Source organism: Oryctolagus cuniculus, chromosome 3 (genome assembly GCF_964237555.1).
Source record: "Oryctolagus cuniculus chromosome 3, mOryCun1.1, whole genome shotgun sequence".
In the NCBI taxonomy this organism is placed as follows: Eukaryota; Metazoa; Chordata; class Mammalia; order Lagomorpha; family Leporidae; genus Oryctolagus; species Oryctolagus cuniculus.
Genome location: NC_091434.1, coordinates 173,229,223 through 173,251,870, shown reverse-complemented (window position 1 = coordinate 173,251,870; position 22,648 = coordinate 173,229,223). Strand labels below are relative to the sequence as shown.

Below are 22,648 nucleotides of genomic sequence, written 5' to 3'. Positions count from 1 at the left end.
TAAGTCACGAATAAGGAGAACTCTGTATCTATAAAATAAATAATTAAAAACACTAACGGTAACACCTTCAGGAAAATAGAGGTAGTGAGAATTAGTTGTAAGTTGAATGGCAGTGAGTATTGAGGGAGTTATCACAATGGTATGGCCATCCATCTGCCTTCCAACATCTTAGGGTGACAGATGTTTATAAAATGGATTAGGGAAACTGTTGATATGGAGATTGTTGAAATCCCAGATGAGTGACTTAATGACAGGTACTATTATTATAGTTCTTCAGAAAGTCATCATGGGGGACTTTTGTGAGTTAAGTTAGGACCCTGAACTTCTGCTACTTTGCATAAGGATCCCAATCTCAATGTTGCAGAGGAAATTTGTGAGAAGACAACAAGTTGAGGTCACTGTCCCAGTATGAAAGGGAGTTCTCAGATTTCTGAGCCTCTTTTAAGAAACATGAAAGATTTTGTGTAAGTCTGGTTTTAGAACATCCTTGTATACAGCCCAAAGCAGTAAGGGGGTAGCTTGTGTTAGATTTTGGCCCAAAGGCAAATTTATTTTTACCACATTGTTAGTCTCTTCTATGCTCTATTAACTTCCTTGGAAACATTTAATTTTAGAAAACTAATGGCGGTACTATTCCCCAGACTCCAAGGAACAGCTTTGTCATCCTTTACCTTTAGTCATCCATTAATAGGACACTAATATATTTTGACATAAAGGGATGAAATTGAATTTGTTGGCTTTGGCTTAATCTCTGTGCACTTTTCTCCCTTATGTCCTACTTGTCTGTTTTCATGTCATTTGTTGGTCTTATAAAATACCAGATTAGAAGATCAACGATTGTAAAATAACATGACACCAGCCAAGGTAGGCCATATCCCCCAGAGGAAGTCCAGTCTGTGTTCTACATTTCTTCCCATATTTGGCAGAAACAAATGCTATTGTTAGTTCAGCAGAGAGCTATTTCAGAACAATTATTATAATGATAATAGCTAATATCTATTGAGCACTTATAGCATGCTAGGCATTTTTTCTAAATACTACACATGTGTTGACTCATGTAATATTCACAATTTCCCCCTAGATTGAAAATTTCTGTTATCTCCACTTTATCTGTGAGAAAACTGAAGCAAAGATTTCCTGATTCACCAGTAATTGGAAGACCTTTACCTCACATCTAAGCAATCTGACTTGGAACCTGAGCTCTTAACTACTTTACTATGTTTCCTCCCATGCCTACTGTTTACACCAGGGTTGAGAATGACTCAAAGGTCTTTTTCTTCATGGAATTTGTAGTCTAATGTCCTGAACTTTGTTGATGGGCTTCAATTGAGGCAAAGTTTGATAGAAGGCAGAATACCAGATACCCTGGTCAGAAGACTCAACTTAATCAAGCTTCTGCTGGGAAAGTGAGAGGTTTTGTAGGTTTTGGGGAAGATGAGAGCTGAAAACAGGAGAGTGACTATGTAGGAAGGTGGATAGGAGGCAGCTTTAAGAGGTAATTCGGAGCAGTCTCTGTTTTATTCTGTCTTATTCAGCTAGCTATTCTGCAAATGAAATAAAATAGTATCTTGAAATAAAAAGAAGTGAAGGCACCAACATGGGAAGCAAACCATACAGCAGACTCATAGAATGACAATAACTTTAAGTAGCACTCTGACCTCAGAATCAGCCCTGGTCTGGCTGAAAAGCCGAGGGGGAGCATTTCAGGCATGGAAAGCCAAGACACTCTGGCAAAACATGTCCTACATAAAGAAGACCTGTGAGTGAGATCCCATGGAAAGAAGTGGCCCCCCAAAAAGGATGTACTTTTCTCTGAAGGGAGGAGAGAACTTCCACTTTGCTTATGACTTAGTCAAGCTAGTGATCCAAAAGGCTTCCATAGCTGAGGCAGCTCGTGTCAAGAGCCTTGGGTGATCACTGATGTCATACATAAGAGTGTTATTTGTTAAATAAACAACAAGAGTCATTGTGCACTAACTTCCCATGTAGGACCTCTGTCCCCAAGAGTTGTATCATGAGACTTATTAGTAAAACTTGTTCTCAAGAATCACTTCCTTATAGTGTATTAAATGGAGGATATTATTATGTCTCATAAGTTATGTCTAAGAGCTTGCAAAAGATGTATCATCCTTGGGTTCTTCTTTAAAGATAATTAAGTTTATAAAAGGAAAGAGGGGAGAGGAAGGAAGGGAAAAGAGGAAGGGGGAAAAAAGTGAAATCATCTTCAAGAAGCAGTAACAGGACAGCCCTTGTCTAGACTGGTGAGGAACAGTTCTCTTAGTTCTTTCCCTCCCTCTCTCCCTCCCTTCCTTCCTTCCTTCATGCCTGCCTTCGATTTTTCTTTTTCTTTTTTTTTTTTTTCTCAGACTAAACAGGAGAGGAAGGAGGAAGGGAGGGAAGTGGGTGGAAGGAGGGTACAGTGGGAAGAATTGCTATTTTCCTAATCTTGTATTTGTGAGATACATACAAATAAAAATTTTAAAAATAGTATCTGGATTAATTTGGGATCTGAAAATTTGAATTCAAATGATAGTTCTGTTGAGTTTTGATTGTGTGCCTCCTGGAAATCAGGAAGGTTGGCACAAGGCCAATGGTTCAAGAGGCAGTGGTGTGTGGGTTAGAATTAGAGGTCATATATAGGAACTTGGGAGATAGAAACATGTGGACACACTGATTAGCCCAGAGTTAGGGGTGCTCCATGGAGTAGGAGTGCATAGAATAGTTTGTCGTCACTCACTGAATCCTATTGCCCACGTGGCAACTGCTGCTTTTTTTTTAATATTTGAATGTTTAAATAGTATAAAATCATCAATTTTTTTAAAATTAGAGAGTGCTTAACATGAAAGTACAACATAAACATGTAGGTTTTACCTGGGAGTGCAAGGTTTGTTCAACAATCAAGAATCTACCAAAGTGATTCACTATATTAACAGAATTAAAAGAATATATATATATATATATATATATATATAACATATATAATTACAACACACATGCAGAAAGTACCTTTGACTAAATGCACCAAAAACACTATACAGCGGTAAAAAACAATGAAAATCAGCAGAGCTCATTTAGCCCCTGCTCTCTTCCTTCCCTGGTTGCAGATATGATGGACATGGAATTCTATCGTTCTACTTTCCTTCTTCGTGCTTGTAGGAAATTAGTTGCTAATTAAAATCCTTAGAGATCACTTGGGTGAACTTGAAAATGAAATCAGACACCCTTAATTTGGGGTTATCTGGTAAAAACACTGTGTGACAATTGTTCATCACTTAAAATCTTTCTTTTCCACTCACTTCTAACAACTAACACACTTTAGCATATCATTATATTTTAAATCTTCCTGAATTATTTATATGTCTATATATTGACATAATTTTAAGGTCACTATATTATTTCTCTAAAGTACACTCAGTGATGAAATTCAGTGTACAGTGTTTCCCAGATCCCACCACACAGAGATAACCACTTGGTACAGCCTATTGAATATTTCTTCTGACACTTGAATATACAAACTCCTAAATGTTCCAGATCACATCAAGGAGCTCATACCATATATAATTTTTCATTACTTTTTTTATCATTTAAACAATGTGTTTTTGGAAGACTTCCTTCTGAATAAATATAGATCTATACACTCATTTGTAATATTTCCACAGTGTTCTGTCGTTTGAGGGTACCATAGTTTACTTAACCATCCCCATGTCTATTGTTTTTTTAATAAAGAAAATAAGCCAAGCACAAACACCATATGAACATAATCTGACTTTGCTAATGTAGTCTTCATGTCTTTACTCTCAAATCTATGGGATTCAATGTGTGTTTACCCATTGGTAAAAGAGTCTGGACTTCTCAGGGGAACATTGTATAACAGAAAGAGGATGAAACTGATGAGTGAAGAGTCCAAAGCTCTGTTCCCAGCTGTCGCTTAGTAGCTATGTGACCTTAAGTCACCTCAATCTATAATTAATATTGTAGGTTTGCATTATATAGATGGTCTGTTCTGCTAATTCCCAAACATTATGCTGTAAAGCTAGATGTCCTATCACTACTTAAACATTCACACCAACTTTGTTCATTGTCCGTTCAATGTTTGGCAGTGTCTATAGTTGGATATACATGTGTTAATTTTTTGTTGGTTAGAGTGGAAGTCTACATGGAGAAACTTACTAAACTTTTCCTTAAAATGAAGCTTTAGACAAGATAATGAAATTTTTTTCACCCTCTCTTCCAGATTGCAGTGAAATTAAATAGGTGTGTGTCCATGCTCTGTGTATGTGTGTTTGAGATGGGGTAAATAGAGGTGTCTTGACTATGATTTTAAAAGTGTTACTCCATCTTTATTTCTACTTCTCCTTTCCTCCTCCTAGTCTCCTCTCCTCTCCTCTCCTCTCCTCTCCTCTCCTCTCCTCTCCTCTCCTCTCCTCTCCTTTCCTCTTCTCTCTCCTCTCCTCTCCTCTCCTCTCCTCTCCTCTCCTCTCCTCTCCTCTCTTCCCCTCCCTACTATTCTCTTCCCTCCCCCTCCCTTCCTTTTCCCTACCTTCCCTTTCATTTTTACTTCCTTTCGTTCTTTTCCTTCTTTACAGAAATTAAGAATAATGTTATTCTACTTTAATCATTGGTAACTTTTACCACCAAAAGTGAGAAACAATCCTGTTTTAGAGAAAATTCAACCAATGAAATCTAAGCATAAGGTAGGATTTGAGGTCAAATAGGGATTGTGTGATACTAATGTATTAAATCAATGTATTTATCCATAATGATGTTGATGAGAAAAAGTTGTTTAACTCAAATAATGATAGAGATTAGACTACATTGAAAATACTACTTGAGAGAAAATTCAGGCAATCTTGTTAGACATTGTGAAGGTGAACAGTATGTTCCAGAAAGTTTGGCACAACATTTTTAGTTGTTTAATGTATGTCCTAAACCACATAGGATTTAATACTTTCAGCATGAGTTCCATACTTCATTCTATTCCTAATGAAATTACAGTGAGCATATTCAATGTTTTGTCATTTTAGAATACTCACAGGTAGCATTTATTATAATATGTTCACTAGAGGTGCCTATTTTAATAGGTGGCTTTTAAAAAAGATTTCTTTATGTATTTGAAAGGCAGAGTTACAGAGAGAGGGAGAGACTAAGAGAGAGGGGGAGAGAAAGAAAGATCTTCTGTCCACTGATTTAGTCCCCAGATGGCTGCAATGGCCAGAGAAGATCCATCCAGATCTCCCACCTCGGTGGCAGTAGTGTGAGCGCTTGAACCATTTTCTACAGCTTTCCCAGGTGCATTAGCAAGAAGCTGGTTGGGGAGTAGAGCTGCTGGGACTCCAGTAGGCAGTCTTATGGCATGCAGGGGTTGCAGGCGGCAGCTTAACCCTCTGCGCCACAACACTGTCCTTGGTAGGTGACTGTTTCAATCTCAGTCCTGTGCTTGCAGGATTTCCAGTCTATTTTAAAGGTCTTTTTTTTTTTCTGTCTCTTTTGAGGGCCAAGCTACCATTGAGCGAGTTTGGCTGTTAGGGGCATGTTTGCCTGTAAGTCTTAACAGCTCTACCTTTCTTCTCGCCATTTCATATGAGTAGAATCTAATTTACTCTGTTACTAAACACATGATAGTATTAAAATTTTAATAAGTTAATGGAAAAATCACATAAATACTTATTTACATGTTCCTACTTCATTTTCAGTAAGTTCTGATTTCTGGAGATGCATTCTCCAGATAATTGCTGTATTCTGTTAAATAACCCACAAGTATGTTTCAATATGAACAATTTCTCCTAAGCATGATGTCCTAATCCCTGCAGGTGCATGACTCCCAACTCTGACCTCTCACTTGCATCTGACCACTTGGTTCTTGTCTTGCAGTCCCCAGTCTGTCCCAGATCGGCTGCGGATCCGCGTGAACAAAATCAGTTTACAAGACTACGAGGGATTCCACTATGACAAAGAGAAACTCCGGGAAGCTTGTAAGTTGGAAGTGCTCGTTGATTTTGTGTGATCAGCCTGCTGTCAGCTTCGTGGTCCTCCTTGGCGCCTTGGGTAGTTTCGTTCGTCCTTGTGTCTGAAACCGTAGTAGGAGCAGCGAGGGGTGTGTAGTAACATGAATCTAAGGGATAATCTGCGAGTGGAAGAAAATGGAAGAGAGATGGGAAAGCAGCAGAATAACGTCATTCCGCTGTGGATTCCACGTCAAGAGCTCCTTACTCTCAGGCTTGCCCAAAATGATAAAAGCAAAAAGCTGTGATCTCACATGTTATGTCAGGATCCAGAAAACTCTGGAGACAGCACAAATGTCTTCCTGGAGCCTGCATTGTCAAACCTGTCGTTATTCTTCACACAGTATGGCAACGTTATCTCGGAAGGCACATCCAGTACTATTATTCTACTGTATATTGTCAAATTAAGGCCCACAGATATGGAATGTTGTGGTGATTATGTGGTTCAGTGATGGCAATGGGCCATTCCTCTGAAACCTTACACTGAGTAAACACAGGAATGACTTCTCAGTGTTCACATTTTCTATATCCTTCTCTGAATGCAAGGATGGTCATTTGCTTACCTCATCAGTTAGTTTTTAGTGGGTATTTTTAACGTTCTGCTCAATATTTTAAATCACTGTCTGTATACTGTCAGGTTCATAGGTAAAGTAGACCAAGAGAAATTAAAACCATAAGTGAGCTGGATACTAGTGTTCTGGGCTCCTTCATAATTGTGGATACCAATAGTTAAGTGTAATAAAATGAGAGAAGATGAGGAAATGTGGTGTCCAAGGGAACAGGTAGGGTCCCAAAAGAAAGGAGTTTTACATAGAACCAAAGATTGATGAACCCAAACCTAACCTGGTCTCTCAGTGTGGACCTGCCTGGAAGTTTGTAAGAGGCAACTGGTTTAAACTGGCAGGGATCGAAGAGTAGCTTCTGAGTTCTGATTCCTGAGTCTAACATGGAGTGAAGTTTAGAGGAAGAGAATCCTGAAATCCAAAGACCTTGTCAGAGTTGGGCACGGGGGCTTCCAGGATCTTCACCCGGCACTGGGCAAGGATCCTTTCCCTGGCAGCCTCGTCACCAAACCTGCATTTTCAGTTCTCTCAACTGTTTCAGCTTCCTTAACATTTTTAGGTGTTTTCCTTTAATTTCTACCCAGACTTTTCACTACCATCCTCCATCCTCATTTCCTTTGCTAAGAAAATTTAGTTTGAGGAGGAAGAGTTCCCTCAACCTCTGCATCTCTTTCTTTGTAAACAACATATTACACTGCCTAATGTAAGTGAGGTTGTGACATACTAGCACAAAACAAAATTTCACTCATTAAGTAAGAGACGCGTGTATTTATTTGCAGTGTGAAATGTAGCTACAGTGTAAACTAAATGTACTTTTAGGGGCTACTAATTATAGAGAACATTTTTTATGTTCTTTTTTGTTTCCAACTTCCTAACAAATAGCTTACGATTTTCAACATAAAAATATAATGGAACTCAAGTAATATTTTGCAGTTTACCACAACTTTTGAAGAAAGTCAACTGTTTGTAGGGATACATTTGAAATTTCTGGCTGAAATGCGATGTGAGGCTTATCTGTGACTTTCAGGTGTCTCTTCTATCTTTTCTATGGCATAATCTGTCCATCATTGCCAGAGATAATTGTGATTTCAGTTTTCACGAGAAGATGACATTTCCTGGCAAGTACTTTAGACATCATATCTTATGTGATAAACTTATGTGTGAGGAAACTTTTTAAATTGGGAAAAGTAATTTGGTATAAATGCAAGCCCAGTAAATTCAGCTATGATTTTGGAACTCAAAGGAACAAAAAAATCTCAAAAAAGACTAAAAGAATTATTTTATTCTAGTGATCTGAGTTTGAAAAAATAACATATTAAGTGAAAGTGAAAGTGGCCAATTCACTCTACTTTTAACATGTGGTCATGATGCTTTTAATCCCTGGTTTGTCAGGGAAGTTTGTTCATTGAGTTAATGGACTTGCTCTTGCCCTTGCTCTGTTGCCTGGCTCCAACTTGCAACTGACTATAGATTCACAGGAAGACTGACAGGACTGAAATTGAGTATAATGGCAAAATCCAGTTCAGGTCCACATGTGATGTGCATGCTGAATAGATGTTATTTCAGAAGTATGACTTAAATGCAATTCAGAGTACACATCTACATAAAAGGGACTCCTGGGAATGTACTCTGACCTGCATCCTAGGAAAACACAGGAGTAAGTCCTCTTGGGCCATTCGTTTATTATCAGTAGTCAAAAGTCTGAACCCAAGTCCCTTTCTTAATAATATACTGAGTGATTCATCCAGGCAGCACATGACTGTTTGCTATCACCACTTAATAGAATCTTGCTCATGTGTCTGGATCATAGCTCATATTAGATTACAAGCTTGAGTGTTTGTTGTCTAACAAAGCCCTACTTTCTTTGGCAGTGCATGGCTCCCTGGCAATACAAAATGGCAGCCCTTTTTAATTGCTTTGCTTCCTTGAGTGTAGAAAAAGATGGCTATAATATTTCAAATCCTTTCCACACCTCTTTGCTTTGTCTCCATCTCTCTGGACTCTCATTCTTGACAGTGCCTCCCTCAATTCTTGCTGGTAAATTTTAGGCATGAGGCACTTAGAGTCTTCCTTATTGGCTATCATATATCAGCCTTCAAGTTAATGGTTATGATTTTCAACAAGTCCATTAATTATTATCTGTGATAATGGAAACAGAGTCTTACCCATAAGCTGAATAAAGTATATAAACAGGGCCTCAATAAAGCCTATAACCATAGGCTCAATAATTAGTTTTTGAAAATCTGTTCTATGGCCGGCGCCGTGGCTCAATAGGCTAATCCTCCACCTTGCGGCGCCGGCACACTGGGTTCCAGTCCCGGTCAGGGCGCCGGATTCTGTCCCAGTTGCCACTCTTCCAGGCCAGCTCTCTGCTATGGCCCGGGAGTTCAGTGGAGGATGGCCCAGGTGCTAGGGCCCTGCACCTGCATGGGAGACCAGGAGAAGCACCTGGCTCCTGGCTTCAGATCAGCGCGATGCGCTGGCCGCAGCACGCTGGGCGCGGCGGCCATTGGAGGGTGAACCAACGGCAAAAGGAAGACCTTTCTCTCTGTCTCTGTCTCTCTCACTGTCCACTCTGCCTGTCAAAAATAAAAAAATAAAATAAATTAAAAAAAGAGAAAATCTGTTCTATTCATAACTCCAAAGGAGATTCATTAACACATGCCATACATTTTTATATCTGGAATAACTTGTTATTGACCAAAATTTACTTATCCTATCCTAAAGGGGTTAAACTTTACTTTTGGCACTAGCTTATTATGCAATTTTCAATTGCCATAATAATTCTCATGGAGTCTAACCACTAAAACACAAACAGCAAAAGCCAGTTTAGAGCCAATTGAAAACAGATGTACACTAATCTATAAATATAGGAAAGGACTGATATTTATAATATAGTGTTCAACAGCACTTTCACATACTTAATCTAATGAATATTTTGATGATATAGATCATGTATAGTCTCTCAGTGTATTGTTCAAGACTAGTGATATTATAGTTGTACCTTGCTTAAATGTAATTAAGCATTTACCCTAATGGAATTTCATTGTTTACTGATTTAGTAGAAAAGTCACATATTTGTGGCTCATTTAAGTTGTAACTTTGATAAAGTAATTTACTTTCCCTGATGACAAATACCACATCTCTAAAATAAGAGTATAGTTGTAAACTCCTAGGGTATTGAGTGTTAAATGCGATTCTTAAATGAGACCCCTGGAGCACTGTCTGGCACATTAGCATGCTGTACATAAGTGGTAGCTCTAATTATTACGGCTGGATTTGTTAGGAGGCCCCACTCCCTCCCTGCCCATCAGTCTGCAGGTCCATGAAACCAGACGCAGTGCAGGGTCTGACCTACTCTGCTCAGAGCTGTTTTTGGCTACAGTTAGCTCACTACCCACAGTGCACAGCACCACTGTCCAACACGCTTTTCTAGTTTCAAAAGCAGAATTGAAAACAGCAATAAATATTACGGAAAGATGTGGGACAAAATGCAATTAATCATTCAATTTAATTTTGTTTACTCATATTAGAATCTACTGTGATGACAAGATGCTTTAACCTGTAAAGCCCATGACCACCATATGATGCTATTTGATTGTCTGACCAGATCACTGCAAATTCTCTCCCTTAAGTCCTAATACTTCTCTTAAGTGCATCCTGTTATCTATTACTTGTTTTAAATCAACTTTCTATTTTCAAATAGTTTTAGAGTTACAAAAAGTTGCAAAGATATTATTGGGAGATCCTATATACCCCTCACTCAGTTTCCCCCACTGTTAAACACTTTATGTTTCCATGGTACATTGTTAGAGAAACTGATATTGCAACAGTTGAACTAAACCCTCCCACTTTCTATCCCAAGTCCAATCCAGAGCACCCCATTGCCTTGTGTGGGCATATCTGCCCCATTTCCTCTGGTCTGTGGCAGTTTCTCAGCCTTCCCTCTTGCTGCCTCCTAAGGCCTTGATGATCTGAGGAATACTAGCGTGATGTTCTGTAGAATATCCTCTAGTCTGGCTTTGTCTGCTGCTTCACTCGTCATGAGGCTGGGTTACGGCTTCTTGGGAAGAACACTGCAGAGATGAGTGCCCATCTTGGCCTCTCACGTTAGGACTTAGCAAGTGCCCACTGATGCTCCTGATGATGTTTGTTGACTTAGCCACTTGGTTAGGGTGGCATTTGACCCCTTCCTCTACTGTAAGATTACTACCTTTTCCCTCTCCTGCTCTATTATTACAGAGTGAGTCACTAAGTCTGAAAAAGAGATGGATTATTGGTTTTTTTTACTGTTTCCCAATTTCATATTTTGACCTTGATTAAATTTGAAAAATATGCTAAAATGGCATAGCCACCCAGCCATTCATGCATTCATACTTTCCATAGCTACATATTTGCACCAGCTATATGTGGGGAGCAACTCGGACTAGACTAAGTTACTGGAATTAAGACTTATTCTATGCATCTGCTCTCCCACAATACGGTGCTGGGAGAGGAGGAAACAGCTTCTACACAGCTGCCTCCAGTTCAACCAATAAACTGTAGGACCTGCTCCTGATTGGAGGAGAGCAGCGTACTCGGCGTGTGGGTAGCAGAGTTGGGATTGGTGGAAGAGGACTATAAAGGAGGAAAGAGACAACATGCACCAGGAACATCTATGAGGAACATCTGTGCAGCCCCTGAGAGAGCCAGCCGGCGGTGTGCCGCTCCCCCGCGGAAGTGGGGAATGTGGCAGGGGGAACCGCCCTTCCACGGAGGTGGAAGGGACGGTAGCCAACCCGGGAAGAACCAGCAGCAAACCCGGGGAGGGCCGAGCAGACAAAAGAACAGCGCAGGGTTCAGTGTTGCTCCTCCACGAAGAGGGGGAGCGACAGCTGTATGCCAGATACTATACTAGATGCTAGGCATTAAAAGATGAAACTGAAACATTCAACATTGCAATATAACCAATGCTGTTTACATTTATGGAGTTTTTACTGTGAGCAAACAATGCTCGGAATAAAACGATAATTAGTTCCTGATTTGCCAGAACTTTTGTCAGGTGATGAGGACTGTGATAGGGCTGTGAAAACATGATGTCTCTATTTTCCTAGCAAATATTTAAATAATGAAAGGAAGAGATAAAATATGAACGAAGGCACGAAAGCATGGGAAAAGCCATTGTAACCACTAATTAGCTGTAAACCTTAGGCCTGCATTTGTCTTCAGGCATCAGCTTCCTTATCTACTCAACCACAGTAGTTAAAATAGGGGTTTCCTAACAACATATAATAAATACTTAGTCCCATAGAAACTACATAGGATTTAAAACTTCTCCTCTGACATTTTTTAGTTAAGGTTTTAAAGCTCCAACTTCACTTACAATGAGTATGAGTGTTAAAAAAATCATATAAGTACATTTTGTTTTACAAGTTTACCAAAAACACTGATTTTTTTCCCCCTATCAATTGCTTCATCTAAAATTGAATCTTTCTCCCTCATTTAACAAGCTTACAACAGGGCTGTGCAGTAGAGATTAGGCCTGCACTTGACGGTGGCAGGCATTCCAATGTGAAATCTGTCTGGGGAGTTAAATGATGTCAGTTTGTCCTCTGAAGGGCATTGTCCATCCTTTTGCAAGTATGTTCATGTTTATTTCTATTTTTGTGAATTGACATTTAGCTGGAGTTTTGTACTTACTTTATTTTACTACCCTTCCCTATCCTTTGCATCTTATATTATCATATTAAAATATAATAACAAATGCAACAATAGTTATATATTGTACTATTCTATGAGCTGAGAAATGTCTTAACTCTACTATACAATTTAATTCTCCCAACAACGTTGAGTGATAGGTGATATTTCTACCCCCGTTTTACAGACACAGCAACTGAGGCACAGAAAACGTAAAGAAACTGAAGGTCTCAGAATCCTGGGATTCTGAATACCTAGTTAATTGTATGCTGTCTGCTTCCTCTATGCAGTCCTTTTTTATTTTAATATACAGAACAAGTAATTTTGTTTGCTTATATAAAATAAGTACTTCTTATTTTCTTACATGCAGTTAGTATAAGTAAAAACTTAGATTCCTGTCATTCACAATACCTTTTCAAATGCATTTTTACTTTTAAATTGACTATATCTTAATTTACCACACTCCAGTTTTTGGACAAGTTCCTGTTTTTGAATCAGCTTCAAACCCCAAACAGATCATCTATTTCATGTATTTGGTATGTGTGTATTGACTGCTTTTCCTAGTGCTGTTTCAAGTTGTAGGGGTCCTGCTAGCCTGCATGGAGCTGTGATTTCAGTGGGGCAGACCAATGAGTAATACCTTACAGTGGTAAGTGCTATAAAGGAAGAGTGTAATAAAGGATCCTGGTTTTGATAAGAAATTCAGGATGAGGCTTTTTCATGACATTCAAAGAGACTTGAACACCAGCAGTGCATGCACACGTGGATTTGAACGTGGGGTGTTCCTCAGGCAGAAGAAACTGCAAGTGCTAAGGTCCTGTGGCGTAAGCATCCTTAGTATGCTGACTGAATAGTCAAGAACCCGTATGCCTGCAACCTGGTTAGTTGAGAGGAGAGGGACAGGGAATTATTTTGAAGATCTAGGAAAGAGCCAGTCCATAGAGGGAATGAGTAGGTCAAGGAAAAGTTTGTGGATTTTAAGAGTATGATGAGAGGGTGCTGAGACTATTTGAGGAGTACAACATGCCCGTATTTATTCTGTATAACTCTGCTGCTGAAGGAATTGTCTGTCAGCTTGCAAGGGTAGAAATAGGGCAATAGATCCAAGGCTCTTATGATATTCCAGGTGGGAAGTGATAGAAGTGAGGGAGGAAAAGCCATATACAGTTGGATTCTAGATGCATTTTGGAGGTAATGCTGGGAGAACAAGATGATGGATTAGCTATACTTCCTAAGAATGTGAAATGATTACACCTTGCCACTAAAGTTTTGAACTTGTCAGCTGGACAAAAAGAGATAAGGGAGATGAACAAAATCCGGCAAAGGAGAGGTATACAGTTAGCTAGACAAACAGCAGGGAAGCTTTTTTTTTCTTGGAAGTCTAGAGAAGAAAACTGTTTAATAAAAGAATTACTGTCAAATATTCTAGGGAGGTTGCGTAAGATTCTTGGTAAGTATTGAGAGTTGAATATGGGTACAAGGTAATTCTTAGTAATCTCACAAGAGGCTGTGGGCTGGAAAAGGTAAAAGAGAGTGAACAGAATATGTTCATGTGCAAACAGGGACAAAGGAGATAATTTCACATAGATTGCTCTACTGAGGAGTTTAACTATAAACAAGTCAAGAAAAATGGGATGGTAGCTGGGAAAGACCCAAAAGGGGAATTTTTTTTTTTTCTAATTTGTAAGAGTACAGCAGGTGTACATGTTGGTGGGACCAGTTTATTTTAGAAGCAGCACCTGATTCGGGGGGAGGAAGACAAAGTGCAGGTGCAATGCCTTTGAGTAGGTGATGAGAATGAGTCTGGGGCCCAGTGGAGGGGTGTGGGCAGGGACAGGATGGGGGCTTCAGAGTATAAGGAGGGATGGTAGAGGACTGGGGAGTCATACAGGTAGTTCTATTCTGATTGTTGTGACACGACGAAGGCAATCTTGGTTCTCGTCTCATGTCTAAGAAGAATTTCCATGTGGACAGGGTTACTGAGCAAAGTGAAGACTTACTGAAAGTGAGAGACCTCCTTCCACAGGAGTCAGGAGGGGAACTTCAAGGGAGGAGTTGCTGAAGAAGCTTGGGAGTGCTGGCTCTTTTATATACAAAGTGACTCTGATTGGCCCCTTTCTGAAAATGGGATCCAGATTTGACCAGTCAGGGGAGGATTAGAATAACAACCAATCAGAGGGCAAGTATAGCAACAAATCAGAAGGCAGGGATAGCAACCGATCAGAGAACTGAAAGTGTATGCTAATGAGGCATGCTATGTGAACCAATCAAGGAACTGAAAGTGCAAGCTAATGAAGTGGGCTACATGTACTAATCAGGGAACTGACATTGGAGTAGCCTGTTTCGCACAGCAGTAGGCAGACTCCACAACATCTGGAGATTACATTGTACACCTTTCCCTGATCTCCAGTCTGCCCCTCCCTCAGGGCTCCTGGAGAGTTATGGCATGTGTTTTCCTCTACCATTTTTCTTTCCTTTCCCTGAGTCCTGGAATTCCTATCATGATTACTCTTATTTTCTCAGTGAAATAGGAAGCAAGCCACGTATCTGAAAGTAGGAAAGCAAAGGTATCAATGGTCAGGAAGAGGACTAAAGTTAGAAATTGTCCGTTGGCAGAGCAAGACAATGAGGGGCCTGAGCGCAACTGCTGAGCAGCAGTTTACAAATGGGTTGTTGAACTGATTTTTCCCTGGGGGTCTTGGTTTATAGGAGTTTACTGTCCAAATTTCAAAAGACTCAGATGACAGTGGAGTATTAGGCTGAAAGATGATCTTATTATTAAGATAAATTTCTGTTCTGTTTATGACCTGAAGCCTTATTTTGTTTATAAGAAAAGAAGATGTGGCTATAGAGCTGTACTGTATTTTAAGTTAATAATGTTATGTTTTGGACAGTGCAAAGGGCTGAGTGTTGATAATTATATTTCATCCTTCTTTCACTGTTAAAAAATTAGCCTTTGGTAATGAAGGCAATCAATTGTGTATATGTCTTTAGGTCTCTGCCCAAAGGAGTATTTTTTATTTTTATTGGTTTATATTCTTTTTCTCTCTTTCTCCCTTTCTCTTTCTCTTACATATACACACATACACAAATAACCAATTTTTACTGTTTACACAGGTTAAGCATCTATAATTAAAAAATCTGAATTACTCCAAAATCTGAAACTTTGGGAGTACCAGCAGGATGCCACAAGTGGAAAATTCCACACCGTGAAGCTTTTGTTTCATGTAGAAAATTATTACAAATAATGTATAAAATGACCTTTGTATGTGTAAAGTATATATGAAGTATACATTAATTTTGTGTTTAGACTTAAGTCCCATCTGTAAGATGTCTCATGTATATGTAAATATTCCAGGATCCTAAAAAAGTCCAAAATCTGAGACACTTCTGGTCCCAAACATGTTGGATAAGGGACACTCTACCTGTATACCCACCTAATCCATTTGATTGTTATCTTACTGGGTTGACAGCTCTAGGATTTAAGCTCAAATGCTAATTATGTTTCTTTAAAGATTTTCTTCTAAAATTTTTGTATAAAATTAATAGTTTTCCATTCATTATGTTAATAAGAACTTAACATAATATTTAATATTCAATTTCATAAATTTGGCACTAGCTCCTGAGATTTGTGTACTGCTTTATGGTTTACAGGGGGCTGTTGTATACACTGGCTGCGTGCACTATCAGAAGGCCACTTAGGAAGATTTTCTCACACAGGGCCGCATTGCCATGACAGGATTTTAATATAATCCTGTCTCTTCTAATCCAGCATGCTTTCCTGATACACATCCAATTTCTTTATAAAGACATAACTATGTCATTGCAGATGTGTAGTATTTAAAAGATTTTGGGGTCATGGTTCTCGACATAGGTTGGATTCCTTGGGAATAGATCCGATGCTGAGTTTTGTGTGCAGGAGGTACATTAGGGATTTCCTAAGAGGGAACTACAGCTGTGAAGGGCAAGGGACATCACAGTGGGGAGAGGGAGAACTTGAGCTTCGATGCAGCTCTGCAGCAGAGGATTGCTGCAGGGAGCTTTGAGCCTAATATAGCCATTTGGAGTTGTCCCAGCCGAGGCAAGGGTTACTGGATATGGGTCAGGCTTCCCCAAGGGGGCAGCAGACCTTGAGTGCGGTGGTGTCCTTCCTGGAGGGGTGCTCACCAGTGAATTATCAGCAGAATTACAGCAGCTCTCTCACAGATCTTTATTTCTTGCTAAGATTTATTTTATTTGTTTGAAAGACTGAGTGACAGAGGTTGAGGAGCGGGGAGAGAAAGAGACCTTCCATCTGCTGGTTCACTTTCCAAATATCGGCAACGGTTGGGTCTGGAAAAGATGAAGCCAGAAGCCAGGAGCTCCATCTGAGTCCCCCACATGGGTGTCAGGGACCCAAGCACTGGAAACATCTCTGTCTCCCCAGGCACATTAGCAGGGAAAAGGATCAGAAGTGGAGCAGCTAGGACTTGAATCAACACTCTGATCGGGGGTGCCAGCTGCACAGGCACCAGCGTCATCTGTGGCACCACAATGCCATCCCCTCTGACACAGGTCTTTGTTGCTGGGGCTCAGCTCCATAAGCACGGTCATGGCCATGTCACTCAGCACCTGACATCGACCTACAGCCGGGAAGGATCCCCAACATACCAAAGCTGTTAGTCCATCATGTGACTCATGTCGCAACTCTCTGTTGAACACCTTTCTGTGCCAGTGCTGTTCTGGGTACGGAAGACTGAACTTAAATGAGCACTAGCTCCAAGTATTTCCCTTTGTATCTTCTGAACTGACCTTCCTATGATTCTGTATTCAAAGAATTGGAATTAATTACTTCCTTCAGAAGTGTCTGAATTAGCAAAGTAAAATGGCAACCTAACATGAATGCAGATCTTTTCCTAACAGTTCTTTTTGAAATGAATCATTTCAAGTATTCTCCCTTTGGAATCTGAGTAATTAAAAGTGGAGATTGAAATGCAAACCAATCTCAGTTTCTGGCTGTCATTTGCAGTCTAACACTGTAGTCAGTAGAGATAACTCAGAGTTTGATTGTCAGCATCTCAACAAGATGACGATTTCTTTTATGAATATTCATTCAATTTATTGGTAATATATTGAACATAACTGAAGACAGAAATGTGAGCTGGTCTGGAAATGATCTTTTTGGAAAGATTAACTCTAGAAATAATTTCCTTTTTTGGAAAGATTAACTCGGAGCTGTAATTTTATGTGCTGATTACACAGATAAGCGCTCAGACCTTTTCTAAGTCATACCAGTAGAAATAACTATGAGCATCTTGGTTTTCCTGAATTACAGTTCCTCTGCCAGTGTTTTGGAGTTTCTTAATAAGCAAAATGAGAGACATTCCCAGGTTGTCAAATGCTTAGGATGTGTTTGTTTGTGAGTACCTTGTTTCACATCTTCATGTAGCAGCTGCCCATATATAATTTATTTACTATTTTTGTTTCTGAAAAGAGATTCAGGATGCTTCAGCTGATTGTAGAAAATGTTTCTGTAATTAATTATCCACATAAAACCCATCAACTCAGAGACTCAGAGCTTCATGCCTGCAGCTGTTGGAGAGTTGTCCTTCCCACCACCATGCAGTGTTAACAGACAGTATGGGGTTGAAATTGTGGAAGATGTGGGCCAGCATCTCCAATCATTATTTCAAGTGCCTCAGTTGTGGGTATGGTTATGAATCTTTGCTTTGGGGCACTTACCATTTCATTTGATTTTCATGGTTATTTGGCTGGCTTAGTCATGTAGTGAAGATGCCAGTATCACAGTTAAATATTTGCTATCTTTCTCCCAAATACTTGAGTGTTGACAGTAGTGGTCCTACCCTACTTCTAAGAATTTTACAAATATTAATTTCATGATGAATGTACTTGGAAACAAATGACAATGTTTTCCAATGCCCATTGTCAAGTGCAGTCCAGCTTCTGTCACATTTAACCCTAAGCATGAACTTAAAGGAATTGAGTAAATCATTCTATTGTACTGGAATCTCATTGTATATGACATTAGGAATCTTTACTGAAATGGAACTCCCTCCATCAGAGCAGACATTTATGTCATTGTTGGTGGATTTTCTTATTAAGTTGAAAGGTGATAGCATAGCTCTGTTTGATCTGGACCTTTGGTTCTTACTATGTGTTGAAGAGAGAGGCATTTGGGCTGCTGCTCATCCTTTCTCCTGGATCATCGCAGTAATAAAAGAGCCACAATAATCAGAAGTGAGAAAAAGTAAAACTGATGCAATTGGAGCCAGTGCCGTGGCTCACTGGGTTAATCCTCTGCCTGCAGCACCGGCATCCCATATGGGCCCCGGGTTCTAGTCTCAGTTGCTCCTCTTCCAGTCCAGCTCTCTGCTGTAGCCTGGGAGGGCAGTGGAGGATGGCCCAAGTGCTTGAGCCCCTGCATCCACATGGGAGACCCAGAAGAAGCTCCTGGCTCTTGGCTTCGGATGGGCGCAGCACCAGCCGTGGTGGCCATTTGGGGAATGAACCAATGGAAGGAAGACTTTTCTCTCTGTCTCTCTCACTGTCTATAACTCTACCTATCAAATAAATAAATAAATAAACTGATGCAATTATAATTGGTATCCATGATTGGGTTGCATTCTCCATCTAATTCTCTTCATCATTGTTTAGATTAATCTTCAACATCTACTTTGTTCTTGGCTTTTTTTTTTTTTTTTTTTTGACAGGCAGAGTGGACAGTGAGAGAGAGAGACAGAGAGAAAGGTCTTCCTTTTCCGTTGGTTCACCCCCCAATGGCTGTTGTGGCTGGTGCACCACGCTGATCTGAAGCCAGGAGCCAAGTGCTTCTCCTGGTCTCCCATGTGGGTGCAGGGCCCAAGGACCTGGGCCATCCTCCACTGCACTCCCGGGCCACAGCAGAGAGCTGGCCTGGAAGAGGAGCAACTGGGACAGAATCCGGCGCCCCGACCGGGACTAGAACCCAGTGTGCCTGTGCCACAGGCGGAGGATTAGCCTATTGAGCTGCGGCGCCAGCCGGCTTTTTTTTCTCACTCTGGTTTTCCATTTATCATGGCCTGTGTGCTAGTGATTTGAAAGAGAGTGAGAAAGCGCTGTTTTCCTGACGTGTTACAATCTTGACTTTGGATAGATGTCTAGCGAGGAACTGTGTCCCTTTTCCTCTTCCTTCCTGGGCTCTGTGTCCTCCAGCATCCAGAATAGCTCTCTCCCCAATTCTGTCTTAAAACATTCAAACTCAGAGACCCTTTTCTAGTATTTTAGGTGTTCTCAAATTGCTTCTGAGGCATTTAAAAGTTGTCCTTCATATCCATCGTTACAGTAGTCACTTAATTTTGTATTATTTTCACAGTGTCTTTTCCTCCGCTGCTGTCTTTGCTCTTTTGCAATCTTTCCAGCTCATATTATGGTATAATAATATATTGTTATACCATAAGATTAGCAAGGGTGTCAGAAAGTGGTAACTCCCATGGCTTAGCTCAACAACTCTGAATCACCACCCTTGGTCCTTTTCCCTCTCACCATCCTCTTGATGGTGGAGGAATTGATTCTCTGGTTTTAGTATCTCTCTTATGCATCACTCCCTCTTGCCTTTACTTCCACTCCATAGTTGCTCATTTTACTTACTGCAGTAACTTCCTAACTCATTCTCCAGCTTCTCATATTGTCTTCCTTCAATTTATCTCCCATATTGCTGTCATAATATGTTGAGAAGTTTGTCAGAGAGAGATTTTTGTTAAAATTTCATTTATTTTTATTTGAAAAAGACACAGAGAGACACACAGAGAGAAAGACAGGTAGAGAGATCTTCCATCTGTAGATTCACTACCCAAATGTCCAACACAGCCAGGCCTGGGCTAGCAAGGAGTCCAGAAATCAACCCAGGTTTTCCAAGTGGGTAGCAGGGATCCTATTACTTATGTCATCACCTGCTGCCTCCCAGGGTATGAATTAGCAGGGATCTGGAATCAGAAGCAGATTCCACTTGAACCCAAGCACTATGATATGGGCCATAAGCATCCCCAGCAACAACTTTACCACTGCCCCAAATGCCCACTGCAAAGAGATGGGAAATTTTTAAGCATTAAAGTGAGATAATGCAGAAATACAGGAGATTGATAAATGTAATTGGGCCATTCTTGTGTGATAGTTATCTCATACTACCAATAATTAACGAAGCCCTGTCTCCCATAGACACTGGGCCAGATGGCCACTATCTTTCATAACGTTTACTTTTCTAAAAGATGCTTTCCAGCTCCTTGAGAAAGACATCCCTGGCTTGTAAAACTGGCCAGATGCTGGGAGAAGACTGATATCACAGAGGGGCAGGAAAAGAATTTACAATCCAAGTTTGCTGAAGTAGATGAGCTAAGAAAAGTCAGAGGCCCATTGTCAGAGACAAACCTGAATGCAGTAACCTAGGAAAATATTAAGGCTGTTTTTGTCAATGCAATTCTGAAGCCCTAAATTCCCTTTGGAAACGTATTGGTGTCATAATATCCAGTCCTGGCTGTTACAGGCAAATGGGAGTGAATCCTTTAGGGATTCAACCCTCTATTTAGTACAAGAAGTCAAGCCTCTGACGTCAACCTCATCTCACTCTGTACCCATCTACCTTCCTAATGCCTGAACATTTGCTCCTTTTCGTAGCTGATTCTTTGAGGTTTAAAGGTAGTCTAAGACTTACATAATTTTCTTCCTTCTGAAAACCTTATGTTTATACTGTCAGATGGTGTTATTTTCTTCACTCTAGAGACAACTCATGGCAGTGTGTCTGGCCCCGGGAAACTGTACCTCTTCTGGATCCTAAACACATGGTACTAGGCCATCAGGATTCCTGTCGTGGAGAAATCATCAGGAAGGCATTTTTATTTTTTCCCTTCCTCTCCCAAGCCTGTGAACGCCTTGAGGGCATGTCCTGTGTCCTGCTCAGTATGGTGTCCACCTCCTGGCACTAGAGTTGTCCCTGGACCCAGCAAGTCCTTAAAACCTGTTTGCCAACATGATTAACAAAATGAGTTATAGGCATGTAACACGTGCTGGCATAATTCCTTGTATATACAGTGTACATGTGCCAATTTAAATGGAAACAAAACTGAGTTGTTATTCAAGAATATAAATGCCTTAACCATTTAGGAGGGATTTTATTTTTAACAAGTGAGTTGCGTGTTCCTTTGTTTGTCTCCTCAGGTAGTCTACTATTGTGACAAAAAGCAGAATTTGATCTGTAATTTGAAACCCAGATTTGTAGCAAATCTGCTATTTTCTGGACAGCATACCTCAGAAATCTTATTCTCAAATAGATGCAATGAAAACCACATTGTTTACTTGTATCTTATAGGTGATATTTTTCATTAACTATGGACCAGATCTGGTTTATCTCAAGCCACAGAGTCAAACTTTAGGATTATTTTTAATCACAACAACTAGAGGTGGTGAAACATTTGACAGACCCCAGGTATGGCATGGCAAGATCTGACATTCTTGGGGTGCTGTGTTTTATTTTGAGTGCTAGTAAACATTCAAATACTAGTGGACAATGGACAGTTAAAGAGAGCCAGTTATTGTAAAATAGGTCTGTTGCCTGAAAGGTGGGAGAAATTAAAGTGAAATATTGCCAGTGAGGCATTTGGACTAATGTTTAATATGCTGGTTGGGATGCCTACCCACATTCCATATTAGAAAACCTGGATTTGAGTCCCAGCTCCACTCCCAATCCCACCTTCTTGCTAATGCCTTCCCTATGTAACTGAAATAATTGGTTTCCAGGTATCCACATGGGAGACCTGGATTGAGTTCCTGGCTCCTTGCTTTGGCTCTGGACCCAGTCCTGGCTGTTACAGGCAAATGGGAGTGAACTGGCTAATGGAAACACATTTTCTTTCTCTCTGTTTGTCTCTCAGTATCTCTCTCTCTCTCTCTTCTCCCCTAACTAAATAAGTAAATAATAAATATTGTGAAATAATTTTGTCTATTTATCATGTCGACTAGTAAGAATTTTAATTCCCCGATAACACTGGCACAATCAGAACTAAGGAAGTAAAACACAAAAAGTCCGCTAGTCCTGCTTCCCCTTTGGCTTTTATTTGAACTCCCTATTCCCATCACACCTTTGATCTGAACAGTTTGAATGCTGTGGCCAGAACAGAAGGTTATCCTTCTCTGTCAGTAGTGTTTGATATCAGCAAAGGATCTGTCTATAAGAAGCTCAGTAATATTTTGGTTTTTCTTGATTTTTAGATTAATAAGCTTTACTTTTAGAGCAGGTTTAAGTTTACACAGATGTAAATTTAAGATGGCAAGTACAGAGTTCCATGTATCCCCTCAGCTTCCACTCCCTGACCCTCACATACAGAATTTTCACTATTACTAGCACCTTGAATTTGTGTGAACATTTGTTACAATTAA

General features: G+C 40.1%; 1 protein-coding gene across 13 annotated transcripts in view; it reads left to right on the top strand.

Annotated features, from left to right (window-relative positions):
* The window catches only part of DGKI (diacylglycerol kinase iota), a 504,889-nt gene that overhangs the window by 376,307 nt on the left and 105,934 nt on the right, over nt 1–22,648 (top strand). For all 13 annotated transcript variants that reach the window (XR_007920530.2, XM_070071340.1, XM_051849034.2 and 10 more), the window contains one exon: nt 5,872–5,972. Coding sequence is in view for 12 of the 13 variants with exons in the window: in XM_070071340.1 (XP_069927441.1) it covers nt 5,872–5,972 (101 nt within the window). In the remaining variant the exon portion in view is untranslated. The remainder of the gene's footprint in view (nt 1–5,871; nt 5,973–22,648) is intronic.